Below are 22,209 nucleotides of genomic sequence, written 5' to 3'. Positions count from 1 at the left end.
GTTCTTGGGGTGAGTGGCAGAGATATGAGAGGGAACAGATGGGCACTGGACCCTATGAGGCCAGACCCCATCTCTTTTTTGTTTTTGTTTTTTTGTTTATTTTCAGCGTAACAGTGTTCATTGTTTTTGCACCACACCCAGTGCTCCATGCAGTACGTGCCCTCCCTATTCCCCACCACCTGGTTCCTCAACCTCCCATCGCCCGCCCCTTCAAAACCCTCTGGTTGTTTTTCAGAGTCCATAATCTCTCATGGTTCATCTCCCCTTCCAGTTTCCCTCAACTCCCTCTCCTCTCCATCTCCCCATGTTCTCCATGTTCTTTGTTATGCTCCACAAATAAGTGAGACCATATGATACTTGACTCTCTCTGCTTGACTTATTTCGCTCAGCATAATCTCTTCCAGTCCCGTCCATGTTGCTACAAATTTGGGTATGCATCCTTTCTGATGGAGGCATAATACTCCATTCAGACCCGATCTCTTGATGGCAGGTGCTTCAGAACCACATGTGAAGGGATGTGGATATAGGAAGGGAGATAACTGTGGCCATTTTTGCAGTTAACTACAGCAGTGTATGTCTCTGCAACTCAGTCTGGCCAATTAGAATTGCAATCAGTTTTTTGTTGTTGTTTGTTTGTTTGGGAAATTACCCACCATCTGAATCTTGGCGGGGATGAATGCCTCTTTTTCCAATAGGAACTGAATATGCTACATACTTCTTTCCCTGGACTCTAGTGCATTTAGGGCACAGGCACCTGTGCAGTTTGGAAGTGAGAAAGATGCTGTAGTAGGCTCCATGCAGCATTGATTTTCTGGTTAGGGTGATGACAGAGATGACTGGTTGTGACTCTAAGTTCCCACTGCAGAAACAGCAACCATGCTGGTAATTGGGGCTTGTTGCAGTGAAGTGAAGTTCAGGGTGGAAAAGTGGGAGGGGTGTCAGCTGTTGCTTCTCCTGCTCTGCAAGGTCACTGATGTTGTAGGAGAAATACAACTTAGTCTATGCAGGGTAAATGTACTTCACCTTAATAAGATGCGATGACTGCTTGCTAGAGTTACCAAACAAGTCCATGCCCTAGAGAGGTGGGTCTCCCAGCCTGGATTCCCTGGGTTCATGGGGAACTTTGATGTCACCCAGATGCTCATCATTGGCTTCGAGTGTCTCCGTGACCTGCGTGCAGAGAGGGCAGCATCTGAGGGTCTTGGGCGCATGAATGGTGCACTCATCTGGGTTTGTTTTTCATTTCAGTACAATAGTCTGGTGGCTGTACTCCCAGCGATCAATCACATGTGGGCTGATCAGCCAGCTGGAGCACTGGTGGTTTGGGAGGAACTGCTGTCTTGTTTAGTTAGTGATGTGAGCGCTTCTTCCAGGTGGTACCAATGACCTGGCTGTGCAAGCATTCCTTAGGGTCCTGGTGGCTTGGTGTAAGTCTGCGGCCAGTGCATATCACTTCCTTTCCCTACAGGCAGCCTGTGTGGTGATGGCACGGGTGCGTGCTACCTGCTGCCCGTCTTTGATACCGTGTTTGTCAGGAGGATGTACCGTCGCCAAGGCCTGGGCATGGCCATGCTGCAGGACTTCTGTGAGACGTACCGAGAGGATGAAGCCCTGGGCATCAGCTGGCCGATTTCTCCTGCTATGTACCAAGGTAAACCCACCTTGTATCAGGAGGAAGTGTTGAGGTAATGGTGATGGATAATGCATGTGCGTTCTAGGTGATTGTGGGGGAGGGAGGTTCCTTGGCACTCTCGGTGTCTGGGTTTTCTCTTCTTCCTTAGAACTCTCCCATTGCTTCTGCACAGATGAGGCTTTATGCTGCATTACAGGGGGCGAGCCCCTCCCAGCCTGAGAAATAACTGGATTTAGAGAGAATAAAAAAGAAGTTGCATGACCTCAGAGAGAGGCAGAATCCAGAGAAGTGCACCTGTGCTGCTAATTGCTGCTGGCACTCAGAGGGCCTTTGCTCCTTCACTTGAAGCTTAGAGCCCATGATTTTGTCCTTTCCACTAGAACTGCAAGGGATCCCCAGGAGCTTCAGCTGGGAGGGCAGCTGGAGTGCAAAAAGCAAGCTCTGACAGCATGAGCCCCCAAGTGCCTCTGTAGCTCCTATTGCAGACAGTCCCCTCTTCCATTCTTGACCTACTGAGTCCCTCTATCGGTCAGGGTTCTCCAGAGAAACAGAACCAGTAGGATGTAGATATATAGAGAGAAGAGATTTATTATGAGAAATTGACTCGCCTTGTGTAGAGACTGAGACTCCCAAGATCTGTAGCTGTTAGCAAACTGGAGACTCAGGAGAGCCAATGGTGTCCTAAGGGTCCAAATGCCCACAGGTGCCAGACCCAAGAAAAGCAAACAACAAGATTTTGGTTCTAATCCAAAGACAATAAAAGATCGATGTCCTTGGGGTGCCTGGGTGGCTCAGTTGGTTAGGCCACTGCTTTCGGCTTGGGTCATGGTCCCGGAGTCCCAGGATCGACTCCTGCATTGGGCTCCCCACTCCACGGGGAGTCTGCTTCTCACTCTGAACTTTTCCCCTCTCATGTTCTCTCTCTCTCAAATAAATAAATAAATAAATGTACATAAAAAAAATTGATGTCTCAGCTTAACAGACAGGAGTTCCCTCTTACTTGTGGGATGTCAGCCTTTTTGTTCCATACTCAGGCCTTCAACTGATTGGGTGAGGCCCACCCACATGAGGGACAGCAATCTGCTTTACACAGTCTACGGATTCAAATGCTGATTTCATCCAAAACGCCTTCACAGACACACCCAGAATAATGTTAGACCAAATATCTGGGCACCCTTGGCTCAGTCAAGTTGAGACTTAAAATGAACTGTCTCAGTTCCTTTCCACATTCTGGAAGAGAAAGCTTTATATATATTTGTCAGAGGAAATGAAAAAAGCTCTGATGCTAAACATCACATTCCAAGTCAGTAAGGGCAACAGATTCTGATGGTATTTCCCCAGGGTCCCTTTGCACCCCACCCACCCCACATTGGGTTCTGTTTCACTTATTGTCAAAACCACAGGTGATTTTGAGCCCTTAGTATGGAGTTTCCAGTGGCACTATCATATGGGGACAACAGATACGAGAGAAAAGGCAGGAAAGATAAGGACATTTCCGTTGCTCTGAAGTCCTAAGAAAAGCAGGTGAAACGTATTTCAAGTAGGTTTAGTCATTTCTTTGTATTTCCAAAGTCTTTGTCTATAATTAAACTCTGAAGAGCCTTAAATTTCTGCAAAGAGCATTCCAGGCTTCCTGCACCGTGTTGCTCACTTTGAGGTGCTGGAAAGTTCCAGAACCTAGGCAGCTGGTTCTCTGTCCACGTTTGTCCTTTTTGTCCCTCTCCTTATTTATTTATTTAGATTTTATTTATTTGAGAGAGAGAGCACAAGTAGTAGTGGCAGGCAGAGGGAGAGGGGGAAGCAGACTCTCTGCTGAGCAGGGAGTCAGACGTGGGGCTTGATCTCAGGACCCCGAGATCATGACCTGAGCTGAAGGGGTCTGCTTAACTGATGCAGCCACCTATGGGTCCCTCCTGTGGCCCTAATTTTGCTATGCCTCTGAGACTTTTATTTGAGTGCATTGGCCTCCCAGGGCAGCCACCTCAGGTTTCCCAGGGTAATAGAAGCTTCCAGGGGGGAGGCTGCCCCAGGGACAGTGCTGCTAAGACCCTTGCAGTGTTCTGCGGATCCCTGTTTTCCCTTTTCTGTCTCTGCGTTGCAGAGAAAGAAGATATGAAGGTGCTTATTCTGAAGCATGCTACTTGTCTTAGGGGCTTCAGCTGCCTAGCCAAGGATGCTGAGGCCTCAGGCTTTTACAGCACTCTTGGCTATATCTGGGCATGTAGGTAAACCAGGTAGAATGTGGAGAAAGAAGCTGCTGGACGATCAAGACTGGGTCCAGGTGCACTGACCACATCCTTCATTGACTGGCCTTTACTGAGTACAGTCCTGCCCTTTGAATGGACAAGAGGGACTCCTGTCCACAGCCCTATGCTTTAGAGCCCCTTGGCAGCTCTGTCTCTCTCCATGGTGTGAGGAATCTGTGGGCACAAGAGAATACTCCTACCTGGGTCCAGATCACTCCTTCTAAGCCAGCTCAAGGTACTAGGACCCTAGGATTCCTACCAGTGGTGCTTAGGGCCCGACTCCATCCCCGGATCTGTGCATCTCAGGGTGGACCATGCCATCAGTTTGCATATCTTTAGATCCCAGGGGCAGCCATTGGTGGGATGTGGATGGAGTGTGGGCATGGTGTCCACATTTGTATGCACAGGCCCCCTGTGGTGTATGTGTGTGGGGCAGGGGTAGGAGGAGAAGCAAGTGGGCTGCCTGCTGGGGGCCAGCTCTCTTGGTGTTGCCACATTCTGATGCAAAACTCCAAGGAGTCCAAGAAATTCTAAATTTGAAACTGGCTTTCCCTGTTGTTATGAAGTTATATTTGTCAAGACAGGCGAGCAGAACATTCTATCTAGCACTCTGCTAGCTCGGCTTACACTTTCTGAATACTTAGTGTCAGGTTCTGGAGGTTTCCATCTGTGCTGTTGCCCTGGGCCGGGAAGTATTAGGAGAGGGCCCGATGGTGTCCCCATGGGCACGTGAAGGACCAGGAGCAGCTTCCCATTTGGCAGGATTTGGGGCATTGCCCCGTGGAAATGCTCACCCTGTGAACGTGGACATAGAAGCCTTGAGGTGACTCTGGAATCAAGGCATCCGTGGAGGATGCACTAGAAGGTTCTGTGCGAGAGGAGAGCTGGGGAGGTTCCAGTGGAGGAAGGATAGTGCCTAAGGAGAGGACAGTGTGGGGTGAGGTTATGGGCTCAACTGGGTACCCCTAAGTCTTATGTTGAAGCTTAACACCCCATGTGACTGTATTAGGAGGAGGGGCCATTAAAGAGGTGATTAAATGAGGTCATGTGCGTGAGGCCCTGATTCAGTAGAGTGGTAGGAAGAGGTTCTTATTTATGAGAGGGGCCTGGGCCTTCAGGTACAGAGGGAAGACCACGTGAAGGCACAACGACACCGAGACCCACTGCAAGCGTCTTCCCACCTTTGGATGTAGGACTTCCCTCCCTGACTAGAAGACAGCCAGTCTGTTGTTGAAACCCCCCACTCAGTGCGTGACCCTTTGTTAAGGCGGCCCCAAGCTAAGATGGGGTGGGGGAACGTGGGAGCACGAGGTGGGACGGTAAAACTGTAGCTTGCGCAGAGCGGGATCAGAGCACAGAGCCAGAGCAAGGTGGGCGGGGCCTCAACAGGAACCGGAAGTGTCTTCCCCTGAGGACAGAGGGGGCGGGCCTTCCTGGCTCACACGTGCGCATTCTCAGTCTGCAGGAAGTTCCTGTTGGCCCATCCGGAGGAGCGCAGGCGCCTGTGGGAGGTGGAACCCCCAGGAGCCTGGGGCCAGCGAGGCAGCATCTGGCTGAAGGTTCAACTGCAGCAGTCAAGACCTCCAGACTGTGAGTCGCAGTGAGCGCTGTGCGCTTGGAAGCACAGGTTAATGCTTCCCATGAAGTCAGGCCCATCCTGGTTGCAAGAACAGAGGAGGGAGGGAGGTCAGAGTGGTGGCTTCTTGCCCTTGGCCCACCTTCCTTTCCCGAATGAGTGACAGTTTCTAAACCTTGTGCGAGATCTCCCCCAATTTAGCTAAATCAGAATCCCTGGGACAGAGGGGATCCCCGTTTATGACTAGTTGGGATCTCAGAAACCTAGAAGATTAGTGTGTGGACCTGGTTCACCCATCTGGAAAGCTACACGAGGGTTTGTTGTGAGGAACCAGCCTTCCATGCCCCCTCCCCTTTCCCCTTGTAGGAGATGACATGCGAATGTAAGTGGTAGTGTTGCATAGACAGCATTCTGCAAAGGAGTATCTTGTCCTTTCTGTCCTTCTTACTGGCAGCATAGTATGGTGCTGGGTGGCGATATTATTTGGGCAGCCCCGTTACAGACAGACACTGTCCTCCGTTAGAGCTCCACGTTGTGTTGCCGGCGGGGTTTTGATGGAGGGTGTTTTGGAGCATTGAGAATAGGAAAAGGGAGACTGCGGGTGGGAAGACCAGACATACTGGTGTCTAGTTCTCCGAGGTGCTTTTTAACAGTGCGTCTAACACCTCTCCCACGTCGAGTATGGATTGCACACTGCTGGTGGTTCTTAGCTCAGTGCTCAAGGTGAAGCACTGAGCACTTCACCTTCATTCAGGGCTGAGCACTGAGCACTTCATTCAGGGCTGGATCCAGCAGAGCGCGTTAGGCTGCCGGTGCAAGTATGGGTGGGAATCGCCGTAGGTTCTCACAGTTTAAGTTCACTGGCCAAAGTGAAAGCGCTGGCTTTTCTTCCCTCCTGGGAAAGAAAGCTTGTCAGTATCAAATGCCATATACCAGGCTGCAGGTAGCTCATTAGGGGGCAGTGGGTAACTGATTTACCCTAGGTGGTGACAGGGAAGAGTGCCTTGGAGTTTATTGATGATAACAGTGATAGGTTTTGTTTTATGGTGCCTTTCAGCTAGAAGGCTTAATGGATCTTTACAGATATTAATGGGGTGACCAGGCACCTGGGAAGGAAGCCATGGCAGGACTGTGACTGTGATCCTAATGAGGCGGTTAAGTGACTTGCCCTGTGGCATCCACAGCTAGAAATGAAGGGGGAGCTGGCCTGGATCCCCATGCACTAAGCTGAACAGCCAGTGGGTTTATCGAGGAGCTTCACAAATGAGCCTGCAGCTCCCACGTGGATGAGGCCTTTGTGTCTTGGACGTTGCAGTTCCTTGGCTGAGAATGAAAAAAAAAGTTTGCATATCAGAATGTGGAAATAATGTGGAAATTGCACAGGCCGGAGGGGGCTAGGCAGGGGGAGGACGTTTTCTCATAATTGGGGAGCTTGCTTTCCTCCGAAGAGAATTCCTCTGGGGGTTATTTCCAGAGCTGAGTTGGTGTGGTCTGGTCACAGGAAACTGAGCTGGAAGTCAGATGCCAGACTTGTCACTTTAACTCACTGAGATTTGCCAACTCTCTCTTTAAAACAGCAAATGAGGGAACTTTCACAGAGAATGTTCCAGAAGCATACTTTGAGTCCTTTGAAGGAAGAAGGGTCATTGTTATAATTAGGATATAATTAGATTACTTAAAACTATAATTTTTATAAAATTCAAAATTACGATCTTTTCATTGGCTGTATAAATCATGGCTAGTTCCCAGTTTCACCCACAACTTCTGTCTCCCCCAGGGCCAGCAGTCAGGATTTTAATTCACTCAGGAAGGTTTTCAGCCAGCCAGCTTCATCTTGTAACAATTTTGTCAGCACTGACATTTCAGGTTTTTTTTCCGGGTTGGTGAGTGGGGGCTGCATATGCAATCACAGACTAGCCCAGATGCTCTGCAGTTTCTCAGTTTCTAGTCTGTCTGCCTTCATGGAACTCTGTGAGTGTTAGCCCATTAGGTTTTCCCACAGGTCACCAAACAATGCAGGTTCTGGAATCTTCTCTTGCCTTGGAAATCTCACAGAGCCATTTATTTTAATTTTAGTTTTTAATCAGTGATTCTCAGAGTTGCTTTCTTGAATTGTTCTGTTTTTCAAGTTCTATCTTCCTTTATTTCTGGCTGTTATTTTGGAGGTTTCCTACAATTTCATGTGGTATAGAGATAGAACTGTAAGCAAAAAGCCCAGTGGAGCCAATTGCTTTTTACATTCTAAGTAAGGCATGGACATTTTACATGGTTCCAAAGGGACGTTAACTTGTGCTCCTTTCAAATTTTTCAAAATCTATTTTTGAAGCAACAACCTTTATGGACTAGGTCTTTTAAAGTTTGCATGGATCTTGCCTGTTGATAACATCTGTGGCTTTTAATGGCCCCAAAAATATTTACAGGGTTTTCAGAACTTTTGAGAGAAGGAGTTTGTGAGAAATGTTTTTCTTCCTACACTCAGTTACATACGAAGCTTTTGAAACTTGACCAATAGGATCATAATTCTATCTGGTATGACTTCTCAGCTTGCATATGCCTTAAGTTTCTTTACTGGAGGAGATGAAATTGAATGCTCCAGCAGTTGAAAGTTCCTTTACAAAAATGTGGCTGGAGACAGGAAGTAATTGCACACAGTTTTAAAAATAAATTTTTTATTCTTTAGGTTATAATTTTGCCTTCTTTCCAGGTGCATTTTTTAATAGATTCAATTGTCATCCACAGGGGAAATAGTTTTCCTCTGTTTATATTTAATTTTTAATGCTAGAGTGTACACAAAAGGATGTGAAATATTTGAGCTGGGAGGTGGGGTCATTTTTCTAAAAGTCTGAATCCTAGCAAACTGCAATTCTAACTTTATCTCAGCTTGTTCTGGTGAGTTGGACATTATATAGTGCAGTAGTAATAGCAATTTTATGGTGGTGAGCTATGGTGGGAAGTGCTGAGAGCAGAACCACCATACTGGATGGATTTTTCCTAATGCTGTTCTTTGAAAGGTCATGCGGCTCCCTCTAGTGGCCATTTTCATCTATTGTGTCCTGTATGATCACTCGTGGATGGTACCTTACCTTGACCTACCTGTGTGATTGCTTCTCAGATTCTCATCTTGATGCTTCCAAATTAGAGCATTCATTATTTTTAAAGATTATCAGACCTTTATTGGTTAGGGATAAAGTACAAGTAAACATTTGGTAGTTTTCTAGCATGCTTTAGTCCCTATCACATAAAAATGTAGTTTCACACACCAGAAAGTATAGAGAATAATGGACTGTCTACTTCATTCCCTCATTTGTTTGTTCACGTATTTTCTCGCTCATTCAGTGGGTTACTGTGATGGAGGATCTATCAAAGCCAGGCCACTGGTAGAGGTAATAAGGATACAGTGGTGAATAAGGCTGGCTGAGTCTCTGAACTCATTTATGAGCTTACATTTTTGCAAAGAGAAGTACGTGGGCATCCATTACTGCATTATATAGAAACTCCAAGACAGCACTAAAGTATGTGGTTATTTTTAAATACTTCTTACTCAGTTTTGCCAAACCAAAGTTGGCTAATTCATAAAGTCTGTAAATAAACTTTATAATTTATGTATATAGGTAGCAACTAAATAATATATTCTTATTTGAAAAGTGTTTTTTTTTTAATTTAAAGATTTTATTTATTTATTTAATTGACAGAGTGAGAGAGACAGTGAGAGAGGGAGAAGCAGGTTTCCTGCCAAGCAGGATGTGGGGCTGGATCCCAGGATCCTGGGATCATGACCTGAGCTGAAGGCAGACGCTTAATGACTGAGCCACCCAGGCGCCCCTCTTTTTTTTTTTTTTTTTTTTAAGTCAGTTCCATGCCCATCGTGGAGCCCAGAATGAGGCTTGAACTTACAACCCTGAGATCAAGTCCTGAGCTGAGATCAAGGGTCACATGCCTAACTGACTGATCCCCCCAGGCGCCCTGCACAATGTGTTTCATTTGCATTTTCAGCTCAAATGGGGGAACCGATTATTATTTTTTTTCTAAAGGATATGAATGCCCTCTTAACACACACATACCTCCACATAGAGATTATGGGGTGTAGGAAAGTACACAGTGGGATAAGAAAGTCATCCCTTTCTAAACTGGAACTGATTTGGTAAGAGAGTTAGGGGAGCTGAATTAAAAAGTGTGATTATGGGCTCTCTTGTGAGTAAAAATTCCAGTGAGCATAGAGAAGGACCAAGAGTAGCACTGGAAACTGACTCCATTTAATGTCTGAATAATGGAAGAAAAGATCGTATTCCAGCTCAGAAATGATTGAGTAGAACCATCCATTCCCGTCTTCCCAAACCTGGCAGGTTTCCCAGTCCTCTGGAGGGCACCGTAGCAGGTATCATATTGTAAGTCAAGAGGATGGAATTAGGTCATGGTGATCAGTGCTTTTAGAGGGGTCCCCAGTGTATTATTAATCTTTTGATTGTCCACTCCCTTGGAACCACCCCCATTTGCTCATCCTGCTCTCTTGCTTGGGGAGGGCAGCTCACCCAGGAGATGCCAAGGAGGATGTGAGCAGTCAAGGGCAGACTACTCCAGATGAGGGACCCGGACAGTCCGAAGAAGGCAAGAAGGTATGGTCATGAATGTGTCATTCTAGGAACTGTTTTCCCAGCAATCATGTCGTGCTTGTGTAGGGGAGCTCTAAACCTGCAAGGCACCTTCCTAATCACCTTGGCTTTGGGCTTCTCCATGGCAGTGAGTTGTTGATTCATACTCAGGGCTCTGTCCTGTGGTAGGAGGAGAGGCCTTTGTGATTAGACTTTTCACGGTCCTCTTCTCTAAGCTTGACAAGCTCTCATGAAGCCAGAACTGAACAGAGCACATGGGAATCAGCTGTAACCTTGCATTGGTAGGAAATATTGAAAAATCTGAATTTCACATTCTGCCATGGACCAGCATCTTTTAAGCAGAGCAAATGTGTGGACAAATGTCTTTCTTTCCTCCTCTGTCCCTTGAGCCCCGATGCTAGAAAATAGAATATGGCATTACATTATTGTAGAACTCAGAGTGGTGGGAGAAGAGAACTGGGAACAAGGACGGAGACGAAGTATTAATTCATGGCCCATTATCTGTCGTTCAGTGTTTTATAAGACTTTGAAGTGATGTGATCCCATTAAGTGTTTTCCTGAAGCCAAGAAAGACCCTTGCCCATACAAGGCAATTCTGGTAACATCCATTTTCTGCTATGGAAGGGTCTTTGCTCTTGAAGTCCGAAAAAGTTGTTAATAATTTTAAACTCCAGAACATGCAGTTGTAACTTGTGAGCAGTACTGCTTATTTTGGAAAGTAGATGGTACAGGGGTAGAAGTCTCAACATCAAAGGCATAAGCTATCCAGTAAGTGCTGGATTGCTTTAGAAAAGCTGGCAGAGAAGGGCTCTCCTTTTCCTTGGTTTGCAATGGAGAAAGGGGCTCATTGACAGCCTTTCCAGGCCACTGAAGCGAGAGTATTATGTTTTGCCTCTTTGCTGATCCCCAACTTCGCTTGTACGCCTTGAAGGCCATTAGAGGAAGCAGGAGGTGTTCGGTGTGATGTCTCGGCCACGGCCAGGGATCCGGGGAGGTCCGCAGACTCAGGCGTAAGAGTGCCACCTTTTAAAGTAGTGCTTCCTTGCTTTGCTCTTTCTCTGATCTCCATGGATATGCTCTTCAGTTCCTGCCGGGAAATACATTCCCACCAGTAAATAGGTCCTCAGAGCATCTGATGAACAAAATACGGCGTCCCCATGGCTGGCTGCGGCGCTGGAGCCCGGCTCATCTGGCTTGAATCTGAGCACGCAGCGCGTGCAAGGGCCTGGCCAGAACACCGTCAGGCCCCTTACGGCAGCATCGGAAAGCTGTGTTGATTGTTTTCTGATTCAGGAGAGGACCCGTGGAGAACGGGAAGAGAGAAAGAGCGATCAAGACTGCGGAGTGGAAGAAACAGCAGCGGGGTGGCTTGGAGGAGCCTGTGGGGCCCAGCCGGAGGGCAAGGAGGCCCAGAGGACGGCGGTGGAGGCGGGGCTGGCCTGGGAGTCCCAGCAGAAGCACCTGCGGCCCAACTCCTGACTCCTGGGGGTAAACCCGAGCCTCTTCGAAGGGCCTGTCTGGGCTCTGGGGGACACGGGCGTGAGCGCTGTCTCTGTCACTCCTTGCTCGCACACCCAGCAGCTGGCCTCTGCCCTTGCTGTGTTGTCCTTTGAGGAGAAAGGGACGGCACAGACCCTGCCCACCTCGGGTTTGTTTTATGGGCTCAGGTGTTAGAAAGCCTAAAAAAGTGCTTTATTCCTCAAGCACAGAGATCCAAAAAGCAGGTACAAGCAGCCGTTTTCCTGGCTCAGATCTCAGAAGTGCGTTTGTTAAACCTAATACAGTTTCTGTTACCTGGGGTGAATTGGTAGAGACTGTTCTAGAACCACGCGGATATGCCTCTTAAGCGCAGGGAAGCTCTGAGAAGGGCTACGCCCGTTCTGGTCTCCACTGCAGAAATCTGTCTCAGGTTTACCCCCTTCCCCCCAACCCCGCCCTACCTCAGACGTCACTGTGAGACCATAGACACCAGACGGGTTTCTAGGGAGACTCGTTTCTTTTCCAGAGAAGCTTCAGCCAGAGTGGAATCTCCCCGAGAACGGTGGCGGGGACTGCCTGGTGCACACCATTCCTTAGCGCCTGGCCCATGTCTGGCCTAGTATACAGGAGGCGCTCACAGTGGGCTCCAGGCGGGCATCAGGATCTTAGCCGTCACCTCATTCAGAGGGGAAGCCACTGGAGCAGATACTGTGCTGCTGGCCTTTAGACAGCGTTCGGTGCCATGAGGTCAAGGCAGCTAGTGGCCGCCCCCTGCTGTGACATTGGCCTCAGCTGCCTGCGCCCCCTGCTCGAGGCATGCACTTGGGGATTCGAAGCTGAGCCAAGGACCCTGCCCGTAAGGCCCTGGTGAGGACAGGCCAGGGAGGCCTTCCATAGGGTCAGGCGCAGTGTGGCTGCTTCCCGAGGCCTGGGGCCTGCTCCCCAGAAGTTGCTGTTCTCTGCAGTTGGCCGAGTCTCGCTGATGCTCAGTAGGATTCTTAACCTTCTAACCAGTTGGATCGTCTGGCGGGCAGGCAGCCCAGTCCCAGCCCCTACTTGCGGGTGAATGGAAGTCCGATTGCCACACTGAGCACACCCCTCTGAGGCTTCATCACTGTCTTTGGAGCACCTGGGGCGCCGACGACTGCTCCCATCTCTTGGCCTGCCTGCTTTGACTTCTGTATCCCGACTGCCTGGGCTTTCCGTCTCAGACACACCTGTGCTCTTGCTTCGGGGTCAGCACTCACACACTTGCTCTGCCCTGGATGTGTGCCTTTCCCTCCCTCCTTCCTCCTGTCCTCCTGCCTCTCTTTCCGTCCTCTTTCTCCTCTGTCTCTCCCTCCTTCCCCCACCCCACCTGTGCATGCGTGCACACACACACATACACACGCGCACACATGCACACACAGCTGGTCAGTCAGGCGAATCTCAGCTTAAATGTCCCTTCCTGACCACCTCCTCCTCCCGTTCCAATGTGACCTCAAAGCACTAGGCACTCAGCTCTGATTTCCATGAGCCACCCACAGGGTCAGCCCTGGGCCGCCTCAGTTTCCCCTTGTGTCCTCAGTGCCAGTGTAGAGCTGGTCCTTAGTACCTGTGGGGAATGAATGGTAACACATCACCCCGGGGGTCAGGGGTGACACTTTCCTTCTTTTCCTCTGTGGTTAGATGCTGGAGATGGATGGAGAACAGTTTCAGCTCTTTGGGGGTGTAGTAAAGCTCATCCTGGAGCCTGGGGATGGAGAGGAGACCACCTGTGCTGACAACGTACTGATGTTTCTCTGAGTGGTCAGAGGGTGCATTGGATGGGACCTGTTACTTATGCACTCCTCCATCTATCTGTCCACCCAGCCATCTGTCCATCCACCCATCTACCCAGCTGTCAGGCCATCCCTCCCTCTATCTACCCGCTTGTCTCTCCATCCATCAGTCCACATTTGTCCATTCACCTGCCCATCCATTCATCTGAGGGAATCAACTGTCCATCTCTCCACGTCTGTCCATCCACCCCTCTGATCATCTGTTCATTCTTCCATTCATTTGTCCATCTACCCACCTGTCTTTCCATCCGTCCTGACATCTATCCATCCATCTGTCTGTCCGTCCGTCCGTCCATCCATCCATCACATCCACCTACCTACATGTCTGTCCATCCATCTGCCCACATCGGCCTGGTTATTTCTCCATACATCCATCCCTCTCTCCATCCATCCATCCTGATGTACAATAAATATTCAGTATGCTTGCTCAGGATTGATCTCTGTGCTGGGCACAGGGCATATATAGATAAGTGAAAGGTGTTTCCTGGACTCAAACTCTTCTCTCTGAAAGGGTCTCTTCTAGAGTGTTCTCCTGGAGTTGTTGTCTGTCTTTTACCCATTCGAAAGAGGGAGGAGTCCAATGGAAAGAAGTAGAGTTTAGAGCTCCATAGGGGGACCTCATGAAGTCTCCAGTGCATGTGGGCCCCTTGTGAAGGAGGCACAGACCATAAAAGTGGACTCTGCAACCAGGGGGCGCCCTACGGCAGACACGATCTTCAATGTGTGACTCGGTGTCTGCTGTGAACTTGGCACTGTTCAGGGTGAATGACTGGTGCTTTGTGTTTATATGGAAATGAACTGATGAAAATGTCTCAGGGGTTTGATGACATCACTGTTAAATAAAAGCATTCTCCCGAGGGAGAAGAACTGACACGTTGGTGTAGTTCATTTAAAGATGTAAAGACAAACCCTGCAGAGTTAGAAGGAAACACTGAAGCTCCAAGTAACCCCCTCTCCAGCCAGTGACACAGTTGGGTTGGGTCTGGGGCCATGGGCAGCGTTCTTTTCCATGTAGCTTGTGTGGGGAATGCCCATAAAGCGTTGTGTGTGCATGTGTGTTGTGTTGTTTTTGTTAAATCAGTATTTTACAAACCATAAAGTTAATTTCATTGGAAGTATACAATTCCATGGTTTTTAGTATATTGACAGAGTTGTACAGTCAACACCACAATCCGTACCCCCAAAAGAAACGCTGTACCTATTAGTAGTCTCTCCCTTTCCACCCACCCTCAGCCCAAGGCAACCACAAACCTACTTTCTATATAGATTTGTCTGTTCTGGACATGTTCTACGAGTAGAATTATACTCTGTGTGGTCATTTCCATCTGAGTTCTTTCACTTGGCATAATGTTTTTTAAGGATGTTTTTATTTATTTAATTTATTCGTTCATTCATTTGAGAGAGAGACACAGAGCACAAGCAGGGGGAGAGGCAAAAGGAGAGGGAGAAGCAGACTCTTTGCTGAGCTGGGAGCCAAACACGGGGCTTGATCCCAAGACCTGAAGATCACGACCTGAGCCAAAGGCAAACTTTAACCATCTGAGCCACCCAGGTGCCCCTTTTAAGGATTTAAAAAAAAAAAACTTTGTTCATGAGAGGGAGAAAGTGGGGGAGGAGCAGAGGGACAGGTCAACTCTGTGCTGAGGGTGGAGCTCGACATGGGGCTTGATCTCGGGACCCTGAGATGATGACCTGAGCTGAAACCAAGAGTTGGATGCTTAACCGACTGAGCCACCCAGGTGCCCCTGGTCATGTTTTTAAGGTTCATTCTCATTGTAGCTTATATCAGTTGTTTGTTTGTTTTTTAAAATTTAAATTCAATTAATTGACATACAGGCTATTATTAGTTTCTGCAGTGCAGTTTAGTGATTTATCAGTTGTGTGTAACTCCCAGTGCTCATTCCATCACTCTTTAACACCCATCACCCAGTTACCCCATCCCCTCCACCTCCCCTCCAGCAACCCTGGGTTTGTTTCCTGTAGTTAAGGGTCTCTTATGGTGGGGTGCCTGGGTGGCTCAGTGGGTTAAAGCCTCAGCTTTCAGCTCAGGTCATGATCCCGGGGTCCTGGGATCAAGCCCCGCGTTGGGCTGTCTGCTCGAGAGGGAGCCTGCTTCTCCCTCTCTCTCTGCCTGCCTCTCTGCCTACCTGTGATCTTTGTCTGTCAAATAAGTAAATAAAATCTTTAAAAAAAAGTCTCTTATGGTTTGTTTCCATCTCTGATTTCATCTTATTCTATTTCCTCCTCCCTCTTTTGTTCCTTTTTATAGCTGAATAATACTCCATTGTAGGGATATATACTGTATTTTGCTCACTTACCTGTTTATTAATTAATGGACTATAATTGTTTTAAATGAACTTTTTAATTTAACTTAAATGGACTTTTTATTTATTTTTATTTTTTTTTAAAGATTTTTATTTATTTATTTGACAGAGATCACAAGCAGGCAGAGGGGCAGGAAGAGAGATTGGGGGAAGCAGGCTCCCCACCGAGCAGAGAGCCCGGCGCGGGGCTCAACCCCAGGACCCCGGGATCATGACCCGAGCTGAAGGCAGAGGCTTTAACCCACTGAGCCACCCAGATGCCTTGAGGACTTTTTATTTTTTAAAAAGGTTTATTTATGTATTTTAGAGAGAGACCATGTGAGTGAGCTTGGGGAGGGGCCGAGGCAGAGGGAGAGAGAATCACCAGCAGACTCCCCGCCTGACATGGGGTTCCGTCTCACGACCCTGAGACCATGACCTGAGCCGAAATCAAGAGTCAGTTGCTTCACCAACTGAGCCCCCCCAGGTACCTCCTATTAGTGGACTTTTAGATTGATTTCTTGGCATTACCATCAATGCTGCTGTGAATGTTCGTGCACAAGTCTTTATGTGGACATATTTAATTCTCTTGGGTACATACCCGAGATGGAGTTTCTGGGGCATCAGGTGACTCTGCGTTTAACTTTTTGAGGAACTGCCAAATTCTCTTTTGAAGTGATGACACCATTTTCGGTTCCCTCCAGCAGTGAGGGTTCTGCTGTCTCCTGATCCCAGCCAGTGCTTGATGCTCTTCGTCTTTTTGCCGAGCCGCCATCCCAGTTCCAGAGAGCTCGTATCTCCTTGGTTTTCATGTGCACTTCCCAGACGGCTGATGACGTCTACTGGCTCTTTTCATTCTTCATTGGATTGTTGTATTATTGAGTTGTAACAGTTCTTTGTATATTTCAGAACCAAGTCTCTTATCGCATGTATTGCTTGCAGATCATTTCTCCTATTCTGTGGGTTGTGTCTTCACGTTCTTTTTTTATTTTTTTTAAAGTTTTTTTAAAATTTTTTTTAAAGATTCTATTTATTTATTTGACAGAGAGAGATCACAAGTAGGCAGAGAGGCAGGCAGAGAGAGTGAGAGGGAAGCAGGCTCCCTTCAGAGCAGAGAGCCGGACGTGGGACTCGATCCCAGGACCCTGAGATCATGACCTGAGCCGAAGGCAGCAGCTTAAACCGTCTTCACGTTCTTGATGGTGTCCTTTGAGGTGCAACATTTTGAATTCTTGATGATGCACAGTTTATCTACTTTTCTTTGGTGGCTTGTGCGTTTGGTGTGGAAGTAATAATGATTGTGTCTTATAAATGCCGTCCATCTAAAGGGCATTATTAGGGAGAAAGTTGTTTGATTACACAGTGATAACAGAAAAATCTACAAAGCAGTCAGTACTTAGAAGAAAGCCATCTCTGGATCCCAGGCCCATGTCCTGTGAGAGGTGCAGTGCCTTGTGCGTCGCTGCACCCCAAACTTACCATATGATCCAGAAATTTACTTCTGGGTACATAACTAAGAGAACCGAAGAACTGTGGCCACAAAGACTCACACACAGGTGTTTAAAGCAGCTGCATAATTGATAACAGCCAAACTGAAATCAGACCCAAAGCCTGATAAAGGGATAAACAAAATGTACTATATCCATACAACGGAATAGTATTTAGCTATAAAAATGAACGAAGTGGGGCACCTGGGTGGCTCAGTGGGTTAAGCCGTTGCCTTCGGCTCAGGTCATGATCTCAGGGTTCTGGGATCGAGTCCCGCATCGGGCTCTCTGCTCAGCAGGAAGCCTGCTTCCCCCTCTCTCTCAGCCTGCCTCTATGCCTACTTGTGATCTCTCTGTCAAATAAATAAGATCTTTAAAAAAAAATGAATGAAGTACTGATATGCGCTACACCATGGAAAACCCTTAAACACATTATGCTGCGTGGGAAAAACCAGCCACAAGGCAGGCAGAGGATGTTGAGAGTCCATGGTCCTGCAGAAGCTTGCCTTACGGATTCGGGGTCTGGCAGCAGTGACGGACTTCACTGTTGCCTACTGGGGCCTCAGATTTCCTTTCAGAGACTGGGGTTTTAGGCTTTCTTAGCATCAGATATTTTGTTCCGGAAGGCTTTCAGAACATGCCCTTTGGGATGAGAAAGAAATCCAACTGGTCAGCTACTTGCAGAAACCTTAGGGACCCAACAGATTATGAAACAACTTCTAAAACCCCCATTTTCTTCAAGATATATTCTAAAAGTTGATTTTGATTTAGTTCTCTTTCTAGGGAGAGATGGTCAGCATCTGGAAGTTTTGGTGTTAGGTATCTAGGTTTCCATGTTGAGAAGCCATGAAATTCCTTGGCCACCTTCCTCTTCCCCCTCCCTTTCCCCCTCCACCATTTTACACAGGCACAATCTGTCACCGTAGCCAAGCAAGAGAAAAGAGCTGGAAACCACAGCAATGCCCACGGAGGGTCTGCAAGCCCAGCACCCAACCAAACATCCAGGCAACGGGCCTTTCTGTCTTTTGCAGCATCAGATGAGACCTTCTCAGAAAGCGAAATTTCATGTAAGAAAAATCCTACAAATGGCCCAGCAACTGGAAGACTTCCCTGAATGTGTTCCTCAGGCTTTCTAGAAGGTTACCTCTCCAGCAGTGACCCTTGGCAGTGTGCAGATGAGCTCTAGAGCTTGCAGACTCTTGGGGCTGTCATAGCCCCAACTTGTGGCACCTGCTCACTGGTGGGCAGCTCACAGAGGTTGTGTGAGGTGCGCACTGAGCAGATGGCTCCTTTGGTCTTAGCGGACTCTGTTCAAACTTCATGGGATTAGAAGGCATGTCCTTGGGTGGAGTGTGGTACAGTCTTCCTGGCTCAGTGTGATTTGCAGGAATAGGCTTGGTTGGTTATTATTCCTTCTTGGTTCTACACTTGCTTGATTTGGGGAATGTTTGCTGGATTCTCAGGGTACCAACAGAGCAGGTAAAAAGCATGTCATTGAATATATATACACACACAGACACACACACACATATACATATAAATGTGTATATTATATTTGTAACTTTAGAAAATTTGTATAAAACTTGTATAAATTAGGCACCTGGGTGGCTGTTGGTTAAGAGTCTTGCCTTTGGCTCAGGTCATGATCCTGGGGTCCTGGGATTCAGCCCCACATCGGGCTCTCTGCTCCGCGGGGACTCTTCTTTTCCCTCCCCTCCTGCCCTTCCCCCTGCTTGTGCTCTCTTTCTCTCTAAAATAAATAAAACTTTTTTTTTTTTTTTTTTTTTTTTTTTTTTTTTTAAGTACCAATATAGGACTCGTCTTCTTTCCTCGAGGAGGGGGAGGTTTTATTGATGACTTCCTCCAAAGCAAATGACTGTAAGATCAAACAAACGAGTGTGGTTCAAGTTATGAAGTTTCAAAACGTAACATCCTAAGGGGGTTGCGTTCACGGCAGTTGCGAGAGAGAAACACCCTGCTGATGTGTGTGAACTTTTTAAATTCAGAAATAGCGATTAGAAGCTAGAAGGCAACTTTTTTTTTTTTTTTTATACCTACAGATACTGCCAGAGGAAGAACCGTTTATCTGAGTTCAAATGACAAAATTGTAAATGGGCAGTTGGCAGCTTTCCTTGTCCTATTACGTGAGCAAGTGAAACGTCTTATAGTCAAAACCGGCCAAGGAAATTCGGGTGTCGAGCGCCCACCGGCCCACCACGTGGCCATGGGACAGCACGCACCCTGGGGTCCTCCGGCTTTGGAAGAACTGCCCGGAACAAACAGTCATAGTTGTGGGGACAGACAACTCCATTTTTTTTTTTTTTTTTTTTTACAGTTTTTAAGTTGTATTAAATATAAGTCTTAGCACCTTTGGCATTTTTGTCTAAATAGACTTCGACGTATGAAGTGGGGACATAACCCTCTTTGTCTTCATTTCTCCGGATGCGGGTCCACCCGTCGCCTTTGTCTTCCTCGATCACGTACAGCGTTTCTCCTTCAACCACGGAAATGGCCCCTTCATTCTGACCTTCGAACGTGTAGAGGGCTTTGCAAGTCCCGATGGCGGGCAGGGGCTCCTCCTTGTCAAACTCGTCGTCGAAGTCCGTGGCCAGAACCTTCCCCGCACCCTCCTGACTCTGCTCCTCCGTGTAACTGCCATCCGGACTCTCGCGGTCCTGGGCGCAGCTGTTGACCGTGGCCGGGTTCTGGGCATCGAATATTCCACTCTGCCGGCGGGCCTGCTCGCTGCGTGCCGGCAGCCTGCCCTCCACCTCCGCCAGCCAGGCCTCAAATTTCTGGGCTTCTAGTCGCAGTTTTTCTATATTTTGGCTCACTTAGGTTAATTTGTGATCCAAACTGGCTGGGTCTCCCATCTGAGGATTCTTTAGGTAAACATCTTTCATTTTTGTGATGGCGTCTCTCTGATCCATCTCCTTCTGAATTTATTTAATTCATCGACTTTCTGCTGCGGCTTCTTCCTTCTCTGCTGGGGCGGGAGGTTGCTGAAATCCTCAGGCATGGCACCCAGCTTGAGAGAAAGCCCACGCTTTAGGCTCCTGAAGCCGTGGATTTGGGTTTGGAGGTCATGAACTCGTTGAAGCGATGGGAGAGGGGTTCCTTTTGCTGCTTGGGAGACTGGGGGCCGTTGGGAACAGCAGAGGGTGAGGCAGAGGCCGGGGGGGGGGTAGGGAGGGGGAGGCTTGTTTTTTTGATGAAGGGCCATAGCTTTCCTTTGGCTTTGCCACCAAACTTGAGCTCTGGTTTGCCTTCTCCTTGGGCATTCGAGAGGCTGTTATCCGACACAGTGCGTTTCATCGGTTGGGTGTAATCCTCAAATTCGATGTCCCCGGGAGGCTCAAAGCCAGACTTCTAAGCTTCTATTACCAGTTGGGAATCGTTCTTCTGATCGATGGACTCCGCTGCCTTCACGATTTCATCCAAGCACTTCCCAATGATCGGGATCACCTGCCGATCCACCTCCGCGTACGTGTTCTTCGACTCCCTGATCCTCACTATCCTCCTCTCCTCCATCTCCTGTATTTTCTGAAATATGTTGGGGATGTGAGTATGGTAATACTCGTGCTGCTCATGGTTGAACTTCTGGAGGATGGATGAGTAATCGGCTTTGCTGTCCTCTGCCATCTGGTGACGCACTTGAGCTTGCTGTCGCACCTTTTCCACAGCTGCTTTGGTGACATTGATGTCAGCGTCCATCTTCTCGAAGTACTGCTGCACCCTGTCTGCCTCTGCAGTCACGTTCAAAGCGTCTTTTACTTGATTCGAGTTGTTTCCAGTAGATCTCTATGTGCTGTTGTGCCTTCCGCCCGTCGTGAAAGTACGATTTCCTCTCTTGCTTCAGCTCCTGGACGTAGCGGGCTAACTCCACAGTGATGCTCGAGGTCATGTTCTCGGAGATAACTTCATGCTGCCCAGCGTAATCATTCATTTCGTTCAGGGTGGAAAGGAAGGCTTTACAAGCCGTATACCTGTATTCTTCTTCCTCCTTCGAGTTCTTTTTAGGTTGGTATTTCTTTGCGAGGTTCCTGAGCTGCTTTGCATAGCTGAGTTCAATCTCTGTCCTTTCCTTTACATTTGATGTATTTCTCAAGAATGTCAATTCCCCACTGTGTTTGTTTTTCTAAGTTGTCAAATTGGTCCCAGAGCTCCGTGCCCCAGCTCATGGTGCAGGGGACAGGAAGGGGCATGCAAGGGGCAGGAAGGGGCGCGCCGTGCGTCAGCGCGGCTCTCCGGTCCCCCTCCCCGGTGGTCCCCTCGCCCCTTGAGATCCCCGAGATCGAGGAAAGCCCGGCACGCGCGCGGCCGCTGCCTCATCTGGCTCGCAGCTCCTCGCCTTGGGTCCAAGACCTTTTTTTAAAAAGAAAAAATTTGGGGGCTCCTGGGTAGCTCAGTTGTTAAGCATCTGCCTTCGGCTCAAGTCATGATCCCAGGGTCCTGTGATCGAGCCCCACATCGGGCTCCCTTCTCTGTGGGAAGCCTGCTTCTCCCTCTCCCACTCCCCTTGCTTGTGTTCCCTCTCTTGCTGTGTCTCTCTCTCTTGAATAAATAAAATCTTTAAAAAACAAAAGAAATCTGTAAAAATTAAATCCACGTAAACTACACAAGGAAATGCTTTAAGGAACGTACTTAAATGTAACCCTGTAGGTGGAACTCGGGCCATTTGCGGCCTCCCTCCGTGAGCATTCATTCATTTCTGGGGCTGCCTGGGACAGGGGCCTTGGCAAGGAGGGGACATCACCTCTTGGCCTGGATCTGTCCTGCCTACACTGGCACCAGCTCACAGGTACAGTTGTCCTGTCAGTGTCTCTGGTCTCAGGGACCCAACCATGTGGGTCGCATTGGACCTCGACACCTGGACTCTGGCCCTGCAGCCCCACTGGCATCCGCTGGTGCTTCACCTGGTCACTGCCGGGAGGTGATGCCGACACCTGCGATGGCCTCATTATCCGTGTCTTGCTGCTCCTGGCCACAAGGGGAATCATTTGCTTTCCACTGGGGATATAGTGGCTCAGGCGTCCCCACGACACTTGCATAACC

The 22,209-nt window shown here is 48.2% G+C and overlaps 1 protein-coding gene and 1 pseudogene across 1 annotated transcript in view; one reads left to right on the top strand and one right to left on the bottom strand.

The window, feature by feature from the left end:
• The window catches only part of LOC123943285 (protein FAM169B-like), an 87,752-nt gene extending 74,935 nt beyond the window's left edge, over positions 1–12,817 (top strand). The window contains exons 6-9 of the mRNA XM_046007314.1: positions 1,469–1,651; positions 5,338–5,469; positions 9,980–10,068; positions 11,359–12,817. Coding sequence (XP_045863270.1) covers positions 1,469–1,651; positions 5,338–5,469; positions 9,980–10,068; positions 11,359–11,544 — 590 coding nt within the window. The 3' untranslated portion in view covers positions 11,545–12,817. The remainder of the gene's footprint in view (positions 1–1,468; positions 1,652–5,337; positions 5,470–9,979; positions 10,069–11,358) is intronic.
• A 6,314-nt stretch (positions 12,818–19,131) lies between these two features.
• On the bottom strand, positions 19,132–21,370 carry LOC123944190 (annotated as a pseudogene).
• Positions 21,371–22,209: the final 839 nt, after the last annotated feature.

This window comes from Meles meles, chromosome 6 (genome assembly GCF_922984935.1).
Source record: "Meles meles chromosome 6, mMelMel3.1 paternal haplotype, whole genome shotgun sequence".
NCBI lineage: Eukaryota > Metazoa > Chordata > Mammalia > Carnivora > Mustelidae > Meles > Meles meles.
Note: the sequence above shows the minus strand (reverse complement) of the source record. Positions and strands in the feature narration are given on the sequence as shown.